At 44.7% G+C, this 10343-nt stretch overlaps 1 protein-coding gene across 3 annotated transcripts in view; it reads left to right on the top strand.

Annotated features, from left to right (window-relative positions):
• Positions 1 to 728: 728 nt before the first annotated feature.
• Positions 729 to 10343, top strand: part of RNASEH2B (ribonuclease H2 subunit B) — a 42004-nt gene continuing 32389 nt past the window's right edge. For all 3 annotated transcript variants that reach the window (XM_084525479.1, XM_084525478.1, XM_084525477.1), the window contains exon 1: positions 729 to 854. In XM_084525479.1, the coding sequence (XP_084381605.1) occupies positions 788 to 854 (67 nt within the window). In that variant the 5' untranslated portion in view covers positions 729 to 787. The remainder of the gene's footprint in view (positions 855 to 10343) is intronic.

The raw sequence follows: 10343 nt of genomic DNA, 5'->3' as shown, positions 1-10343 counted from the left end.
TGGTCTAGTGGGTGACATTAGTGGTAGGGGATGGTTGGACCAGGTGATCTTGAAGGTCTTTTACAACTCCTAATGATTTCGTGGTTCTATAACTAGGGTCTTTGGGGCTATCTGTAGATACAGGACACATTTAACAGGATGTTACACAGCAGGGCAGATGACTGCTAAGAATAGGCTTTGGATCAGCCTCCACAACCTCTCAGGACAGCCCGTTCCAGCGTTTGACCACCCTGATGCTACACGATATGCATTGTATTATGCTTAAACAGAATTTCTCGTGTTTCGGTCCGCGCCTGTCGCCACAAGTCCTGTCAGCGGGCAGCGCTGAGAGGAGCCGGACACCGTCTCCTTCGCTCCCCCCCCTCACAACGTGAGGCGTTTATTTAGCCGGATAAGATCCTGGCAGAGACAGCCACTCCACAACACGACAGCCCTGGGCTGAGGGGCAGCCCTCAGAGGGCGAGCGGGCAGCGGCCGATGCTGTGGATCGGCAGAGACATGGCATCCCCCCTTCTCCCACACGCCCTCCTCCCGCTCCTCCCGCCCTCAGCGGCGCGTACCATCCCCTCACACTTCAGGGGGTGAGCGCGGAGGGGGGAAAGCAGCGAGGCGGGGCACCCTCCGCTATGCGAGCTCCGTGCCACCACCCTCTCCCCCCTTTCACATCCCGCGCGGTGGTGCCGTCCCGCCGCCGGGCTCTGTGGCGGCGCTTCCCGCCTCTCCTCGCCGCCATGTTGCGGCGGCGGCGGCGGGGGCTGTGGGGAGCTGCCGCCGCGGGTGGCGGAGGATGCAGGGCCCGGAGCTGCAGCGTCCCGCGGCCGCGCACCCTGCCCAGTGGGTGCTCGTGGCGCCAGGTAACCCCGCGGGGCTCCGAGGTGGGGCGGGCTCCGCCACCAGCGCCCCGCTGACGGCGGCGGAGCCGGGCAGGAGGCGGCCGCCCGCCCTGTGAGGTGCTGCGGGGCGCGGCCGGCCCCGGTTTTGTCACACAGCCCCCGACACAAGGCCCCCTCCCCGGGGACCCAGTCTTCCTCACCGCCTTTTATTTTGTTTTATTTATTTATTTATAAATTTCGGCTCGCCCCTGGTTTGCAGGCAGCGCTGTGAGCCCTGCAGAGGGGAGCTGTGGAAGATTCGAGAGGTCCTGTCAGCGAGGCCCCCGTTATTTACTTATTTATCGAGGGAATGGCTCGGTCCCTCAGCTCCCGCTTCAAAACCACCTGCTTGGCAAACATAAACCCTGCTCCACACCGAGATGTCCCCTGAAGGAGCAGAGCTCCACATGGCAGCTGGCGCACACGAGGCCACGGGCGCTGTGTAGGCTCCACTTCTCTCGCTTCACACAAAGATGCCTTTTCCCACCCTTCCCATTTATTTCTGGCTAGGATCAGCCCTTAAATTCGCAGGTCACAACAGGGTTCTGTGTTAAGGAGGATGAGGCAAGCAGGATGTGCTCAAGCTCCAAGGCACAGAGAGGAAGGAGGCGTTTCACAAGTGCCTTTTTATAGCCTGATCTCCTGAGGCAGTGAGGCTCCCACAACTGCTTGTGGGTCAGCCTGGTACTGTGCCTGTGTCTTGTCCTACCCACAATTACAAGCTTGTTTGTTAATTTCAGCCAAACCTGATAAAAAGGAGGAGCTTTTTGGGGTATTTTTATAATTTTCACGAAAAAGCCTGTGACAATGTGATAAGTGCTGTAAGTGATACCGCCAACAGAAAGGTAGAGAATCGGCTTAGTTCACCAAGGCTTGAAAACGAGGCACGAGTTCAGTCTTGAGGCATTAAGAAACCAGGCTTCTCTGGTTACAAGAGCAACTGAACCAAGTGTTATGGTTTCCCTGATTCCTCTCTTCCTCTGGTTTTATCTTTTCAGTTCCAGCCTTCGGTATCTGACATGCTTGATGCCTAAGAAAGGAATTTATAAGCGAGGAATTCCTTTCTCTGCAGACTAGGATTTAAAGCTGAATCTTGTATCAGATGACTGGCTATGCCAACAGATGTCCATACTGTGCAAATATTTACAAATATGCTTAACTTATGCATGAGTAGTCAGTTCTGTGCAGTAAGTTAAATTCTTCAGTAAGTGTTTGCAGGATTGGAGCCAGAGCTTGTAACTTTCATGAAGCCAGACAGTTTGTATTACCAATTATGCCAGCACAGCTCTGACAAAATTTATATAGTACTCCAGACCCGTAAGAAAGTTTATTAAGCCGTAGTAGAACCTCAGAGCACATGGTGACTTTTAGGAAAAGTGTGTGGCTGATAATTTCAGAACTCCACAGCTGATGAAACTTGCATAGCGTGTAAATAGGACCACCAAAATTAAATAGATTTAACGATTTTAGTTTTCTTTCCCTGGTTTTTATGAAGGGAGATTCTTAAAGTCAGTGTCTGTTGTGCTTGCTAAAGTTTTACATTTCTGAACTGCTCTGTCTGATGGATCTCAGAAAGACTTTGTTGGCCATTTAGCAGAAATTGTAATCAGAAGACCTGAATGCTCTTAGGAAAGAAGATGGACATAGTTGTCTGTATAACTAGAGATGTTTTTTCCTTTGATAGTGTTAATTTTTATCTATATGGCAATCTGTACCTTCACAAGACCTGTTTGGTCTTATTATGCTACATACGTGCATAAAAGTGACTTGGGTAAATAACTGGGATCTGGTATGGGTGGGAGTTTAGTACCATCTGTTAATGTCTGCTAACACCTTGTAGATGTAAATTGCAAGTTTATCTTCGTGTATCCTGTGAATAGTGGCAGGAAAGGGAAAGACATGTTTTAATACTACATAAGGAGCTCCAAAACTTTTCTTATACTAAAAGCACTTTCTAAGGCCCCATTTTTCAAGTAATTCAGTTAGTTTGAGCTACTCACCAGAGCAATCTCCCTAAAACAGCTTGTAAGGTTAATAATGCATACCATCCTACACAACTAAATAGCATTTCCACTTGGATACGTCATTCATCTTGCATTGATTTTGACATCTTAAAAGTTCCTGTATGGCTGGAGATGATGACTAGCTCTGCAGAGAGGCTAGATATCAGTTTAAAAAAGAATGAAGTCTGTCAGAAGGGTAGAATTTAAAGCTGAGAGAACTGAAACTCGCTTTCTTAACTCAGTATTTCTCAATCAGTTTAACCTGTAACAAGGCAGGGATGTGGCTGGAGTTCTGGACAAGGATACATGTGTTGCTCTCATCTCTTCACTGTGCCATTCTGAAACTCTATCAGAAAAGTCTGAGCCTCTCGCAGAAGTCTCTGAGCACGGCTTTGTTACTCCTATGACACATAGAAACAGTTAAGTGTAAAAAGCTCATGGGAGAGGAAGGTGAGATTCTTTCTTATTTGGACTTCAGCAACTGGCAACATTGTGATATTTGCAACACAGCAGCCAAAAAACAGATGGATTTCATTTTCTGATTTGCCATAGAAAGTGAGCAGAGTTGTGTGCTTTGGGATTGAAGGCTCCAAAATTATTGCTAATTTCCCTGCTTCACTACACATTTGTAGAATACATTATATTGCGTGGCTCTGTTGTTTGCAGTGTGTTTGAAATCGAGAAGATAGATTTCAATTTTGGTTCTGATTTCTTTATTTTCATATTGATTTCAGGGTTCTCGAACCAGCTCACCAGGAATCTCCTCTGTCAGCTAGAACTGCCCTATGTTGTTTTTTCAAGTCATGAGTGTAGCTAGAGGAGTAGTACAGCTGGAGTGGTTGTTTTACCAATGATGCGTGCTGCAGCAGTCCCTTGAGTTGTCCTAGAGGGCCAGACTCCCTTGCTTTCTGTTACAAATCATTAACTGTATCATTATATTTCCAGTTCTGTAAAACTGTGACCATGGGTGTCCATTTCTTGCCTACAAGTGGTAGGACAGCTACAAAACACACGGCTTGTCAGGTATTTTGCCTAGATTATAGGGTAAAGGTGGGAAGGAGGGCACAGAGTTGCCTGAGTTGAGGTACAGGATGTCTCCTGGTGTCCAGTCAGCCAGGCGCCCTGTGCTTCACCTCCCTCAGTCTTTGTGTACCCTTGTTCCTTTCTATGGCAATGAAAGGGCTTTGTTCACATATTTCTTGAAGCTTGGTGACAGCGCTTTGCCCTCACCAGTCCATTGCCACACCACGATACTCAGGCCTGTTGGGCACGGGACAGTCTCACAGGGGAAATCTTGAGTAGGAAGAGGGCAGAGAGCCTCAGACAGCCCTATCCAGGCTGGCAGGTAAGCAACGTCAAGGCAAAGTACAAATCTTACCTTTTTAGACAAGGTAGCCTGCCCTTGTCCTGGTGAGAGCTCTGGTCATGGTGTTTCTGCTGATTTATTTTTTTTTTCCCTGGGGCACAGGAGGATTTGATATGCCAAAACATCTTCTTGTTTTGTTTTCATAAGCACAGCTGTTCCCACGTGAGGGATTGAAGCACCAAGGGCAGGAGGAAGGGGGAAGCTGTGGCAGTCAGGACAGAGGATGGGAACCATGCTGATCACTCCTAAAGGCTGGGAGCCACTGCTGGACATCGTGCAGCCTTAACATGAGCATGTAGAGGAAAGGTGTGAATTGTTGAGAGAGAGCAATGAACAAACAGGAGAAGAGTAGGCAGGGGGATTGGTCAGATGGAGTGAGCTGATGAGGACATAAAATTGGGTGAGGACAGAAGACTGGGGCATGCAGGTAGGAGTAGAGCTGTGCATGCTGGGCTCAGAATAGAGCCAACCCTTCAGGCAGTTTCTCCAGTTGCAGATTAACTATTCTGTGGATACACAGGCACCAGATTTGGCCTAGAGCAGGCTCCGCTCAGCACTAACACAGTTTATTGGTTCAAGTGCTGTGCCATGTTAACACATCTCTGCTGTTTCCAGAACCAGCTTTGCAGTGCAGCTGCTTTCAGACAGTGTCTGAACTAATAAGTCCTGATGGAACCGAGCTGGCTCTGCACAGACCCACATGGGTGTTTCTGTGCTGTGTTCCACGTTCCAGGGGATTTTATTAGCTTGGCTGGAAATCTGGATCTGAACTTGCTTTGTTCGGGGTAGTTGATGTCGACGGTTCAGAAGACCTCCAGAATCTGAAGCGCTGGAGGAATCGTGATACAGGGGCACCACGGTGTTTGTAAGCCCTGAAGGACCCGCGTGGACTTCACTGGTGGCTGTCTGAGTTTGCAGATTGTGCTCTTCTGCATTTCTCATTGCAGTTGGACAATCTGTGATGTTTTATTGTTTGTATATCCACACCTCCACTTACTCTTGAGAATGCAGAGCTTCTTATACAGCCTTCTTGTTGTATTGGTATAGCTCCTGAGTAGGTCCACGGGAAAAGAAGTGGCTCCTGAGGATTAGAGCCCATCTGTCTCATAGCTAGAAGGTTGCTAATGCTGTGCTTTTGTAGAAAAGATTGTGTGGTTACTGAGTATTTATATTGTGTTTGGTTTTTGTTTTTTTTTTCAAATCATATCACCTGAATCAATGAGGTGCTTTTGTGATACACACATAGGATATTTCTGTTTGCTTCGCAGAGCCCATGGAACTACCATTGACAGTGTTTTCTCTGAAAATCTTAAAGACTAGGAATGATTTTTTAGAGAAAGAAATAATATTGAGACCCCACCTAACTGTAGCTTTATAAGAGTAGAGATCTGGAAAACTTTCAGGTACCGTTGTGAAATCACAGTGTGTGACAGATCCGATCTGGGATCTGTGTAACAAAATAGCTTTCTTACATAATGGCCTCAGACTGGTCGGACTGACAGCCACCAACCTCTCCCGATAGCTGCCTAGCAGGAGGGGTGTGAAGGGCAGTCTCTTTTCAGTACAGTTTCTCGGGGCTAGGTGTGATGTTGGAGCTGATGCTATTTATATCCTTCACTGGTTTTAGCAAAGAGGTCAGGAATTGAAGACAGTTTTCTAAGTTTGGCGTTCCACTCAGCACCCAAGGTTAAGAGCACCGTATTTCATTTGTTCTGTATTAGTAAAAGAAATAGGGGTTAGCTGCGAGCTGAAGATTAATTTCCAGCTCTATTTTTCTGAGCTAGAAAAGTTTAGATGACTACATTTTTTCGGTCTGTTGTTTTCTTAAACAGCAAATTGATTAGCTTTTTTATTATTTTATGGGAACTGTTATTTTAATGGCACTGGAATGATAGCAAGAAGGGAGGGAAATTTAACAATCCTATTATTTTTAGGAATTACTTATTTAAAAAGGAGCAGTTTCACATGAGACTTGGCAAGCTTTTTGAACAAATCTCATATGCCAAAAGTCAGATGGAGGCAGAAATAAATGGACTGTGATGCCAAACCATAGGGCATCAGCGTGCATTAAATTAATCCTCCTTTCTTTCAAATGACACTAAGGAACTTTTGTCTCCATGCGACAGAGGAAGCATTTGACTTGAAAATTTGGGGTCATATTGAGAGAAGATGTCATATCAAAAGAAGCTGTTGAATATATAATGCATAAAAATAGTTTGCTTTAACATCTGAAATAGGCAGGGTGTTGTTTTTTTTTATTATTATTTTTTATTTTCCATTCTCTTACCTTGTGCTTAAAAACACTTCGAAACGTGCTTTTATTTAGTGTTAAAGAAATAAATTCTGAGTATCTGCTGCAAAACAGACCGCTATGCTGGGCTGTTAGAAAGCTTATTTCAGAAGTTGTAGCGAATGCCAAAACTGAGCAGGACATTTGAACGTTAATACTTCCAGAATGATTCAGATAAAGAACTTGGAAATAATGTTCACAATTAAAAATGTGTGTTTTTAAGGAGCTGACTTGAAACATCAGAAAGATAATGTAAGTATACGTGCCTGTATTTATTTAACTTCTTAATAAAGTGAGTGTGGATACACTTATTGTAGAAGTCAGCACTCTGCGGGCATATTTTACTTAACCCTTCCCTAAACTGGCATTTGCATCTCCCGAACAAAGCCTTTTGCCTGCAGGTAATTTGCACTATTTTTTTGCATGTCATCTCTTAAAAGGCATACTGAGCTCAGCTGTGTATAAAGCAGATATAACTGGCAAGCTAAGGAGCCAGAAGGAAGCATAGCAAATAAAATAACTGAAAAGAGATGTTTTAATGTGTAACACCATCTCCTACTTCTGCTTTCTGCCATCTGGCTTGGAAGAGACCAACTTATGCCAACTTAGGCCTCTCTGCACATGGGAATAAGGCTGATTCAGCCAGTAACACAGCTGCACCAGTGTTGACCCTATAAATATTGGGAAGGGAAGTCTGAAGTTTTTATCCTTTCAAGTGATAACCTGTTCTCGAACTTCTCAAGATTGACTTTTCCTTCATTCAGCTCAGCCTCCTCTGGATGATCTGCCTAACATCGAGATCTCAGTAACAGCTGAGTTAGTATTCTCTGTTGCCAGTGAGTCTATAAGCATGTGTTTTTGGCTTAAGAAGTGATCTGTGCCAGCATTAGGTGACGTTAAAGGATGCTCTCAGGCAGAAGTCTTAATATTAAGCACAGTTGCTTGGCTGTGTACTGGGGCAGAAGACTACTCGAGCCATCTGCTAGTATTTCTGCATCAAGATTTGTTCAAGATAGAAAACTTAATGCCATTTTTGTATCTTAGTAATGTTTTGTTTGTTGTTTTTTGACAAAAGTTTTGACAGTATTTGCAGGTGAAGTAGGAGCCAAAAAGGGTTCAAGGGGTGTAGATTGCACCACATCAAACATTACTTGCTTATTTACACATTATGTCAAATCATATATACTAATAATTACCAAACTGATTGCCATCCTAGCTTTTACAACAGGCATCACAGAAATCCCCTTGCTGAAGCCAGTACTATGTATGGTCGAGAGGATAAGGAAGTGAGGTAACATCAGGCTATTGTAACTGAGTAAAAACGAAGGTAAGATTTCCAAAAATGAAGCGGGTTCGTGAAGCCATGCCTCCTGTGTAGGCGTGTGGAAGGGAGGCTGTTTGCAGAGGTAATGAAGCTGTGCACCATTTAGTGCTCTCCAGGGAGCACTGTCAGCTGAGGAAGCAAAGATACCTTGTGCTCATCTGTTGCTTTCCCACCTCTGTAAATTGGATAGGATTGACTTTTCTAATTAGCCTAAGCTGACCAACGAGCCCATTATTTTGTACAGAGCAGGTGATTTTCTGTGGCATCTGCTGCTGTCGCCACAAGTTCTGTCCCTCTCTTCTGGTGATCGTGTAACCACGTGGTGGCCGGCAATATTTACTGATCTGGATGAAAATGAAGACTTTTTTGTGGCTTGTTTCTGCTCATCTTGGTCGGTGAACTGAGCTGGCTTGCCACACTGCCACAGAAATGCTGGTTTTAATGGAGAGAAGGCAGCAGAGGTTGGAAGTTCAGGACTGCATTTTATAATGACCTGTGATCTTTGGTCCCATTCATGGGACTGCATCCTCAGTCTATGCATACCTGAATCGATCCATTATGCTAATATGTAATTATCTTTTAACTTATTAAAAAATAAACATTTGTTTGACATAAAGTCCTGGATTTATTAATTACTTTTCAATGGACTTTGTTTTTTCAGGGTGTGCTGCAGGACAGAGGATGCTTTGCTTATGTAGCATCGGCACAGACACTGAATTAAAACTGTTTACTTCAGGGTTAACTGGTTCTAAAAAGAATGTAAAAATAAACAATTATCAGATCTTACATATCTGCACCCCTAGACTACATAGTTTAAAGGCTTCCATAAAATGTCCGTTAAATGAGCTCCATCATCATCGCGTCTCCATCTGATACACCTTTTCTGCATGACTAGAAGTTCAGAAGGGAATGGAAAAGCCTTGTGTAGGTGACGTATCGTTTAATATCTGTTTTTAAATGAAATCTTAACGTTATATTTCCAGCCTTTTAAACGATCCTGTTTTTTTGCAGGGTGGTGCTGGTGGGGAAATTTGTGCTCTCAGAGGGTTTTTTCCTCTTACGCAATTGACAGATATTTACAGCCTTTTGCTTGCTTGGCTGGCAGCTTTTTGCATGGGAATTCCATATAATTTGATAGTAGTCTGTTATATACAGTATTCTATAAGCAGTTTTTGAAAAAAGGTGAACAAACCTTGCATCATCTCTAACAGTTTAATAGATACTAGTGGGAGTTTTGTTCTTTTCCAGTTTATTCATGTTGCACTACCAGCTAGCCCTTTATTTTTTTTAATGGCCGCATTTGTTAACGCCACATATCTACCCATTGTGGAATAAATTAGTGCCGGAAAGCCTTTGACAGCCACTTCATTTTCACTTTGTTCTGTTTCTACAGTTTACGGAATTTGCCTGGTTGTATGTCTGACCTCCACGAAATCCGACAGGCTTCTCTCTTTTCGTGTAATTGAAGGCTTTGTAGTCTCTTCACCTCACCTTCAGGGTTCTGATGCTCCCTCTGTAGACCCCAGTACAGCTGGGTAATGTACCCACATTTTTAGGTGGGCTTTGTGTGTGACTTGGTTGATTGTGAATGAATGGTAGACTGTAAATAACTTAAGCAAAGTATACCTACAGAACAGCGTGGTGCTGGCGTTGCATTGTCCGGCGTTGTGCTTAACTCAGAACTCCCTCCACTGGTACAGCAGCGGCGCTGCCTCACCCCGGTTGCTGGAGGTGTCGGGAAGGTTGAGGGAGACAGCAGCGTGCTCCCAGGGATGGGGCAGGCTGCAGGGGGGTTCAGCTGCCTCCTGGAAGCACCTGGCACTTTAGAGAGTGGCTAGCTAATTCAGATGCCTCCCTGGGACAGGATTAATCAGGGCCCTCTGTATCTGTGTGTCTGTTTCTTGTATCCTTGCAGTGAACGTTGTCCTCGGAGAGCAGCGTGCAGTACTGACACATCTGTCACTTCGCTGACCTGTGTTCCCCGTACGTTTACTGCCACGTACAGCTGCAGTTGGTAGAGAACAGAACAGTCAGAAAGGTCTCTTCTCTCTCACGTGTTATTCCAGGAGAGGAACAGGTTTCTCAGAGCTGAGCTACAGAAGCTGTTGGAGTAAGCACAGTGGCAACCACCTGATGTTTTGCATTAGGGTTTCCTGTAATGTCCCTTTTGTCTGCTTATTTTCTGTAAGATTACTGCTTATCTGGTTGTGAATCTTAAAATTCAAAAATCCCAAATGCCTGGTTTAACTCTTAGTTTTGCTAGAAAACCACTACAGAACTGCTTTTAAAGAAGTCTTTGTTTGCTTAGCTAGAAGAGATCCTTGCCCAAATACGAGGACTGATAAAAGTAATGACATTAAAGAAATCCAGTTACCTTTCCTGGCTGAAGGCCAGAACACACACAAGAAAGCGTTGGGACACCTAACTTCAAAAATCCCTTGCTCGGCGTTTTCCTAGCCGCGAAGTGTTTAAATTCAGATAAATAGGG

This window comes from Aythya ferina (genome assembly GCF_964211825.1).
Source record: "Aythya ferina genome assembly, chromosome: 1".
NCBI lineage: Eukaryota > Metazoa > Chordata > Aves > Anseriformes > Anatidae > Aythya > Aythya ferina.
Note: the sequence above shows the minus strand (reverse complement) of the source record. Positions and strands in the feature narration are given on the sequence as shown.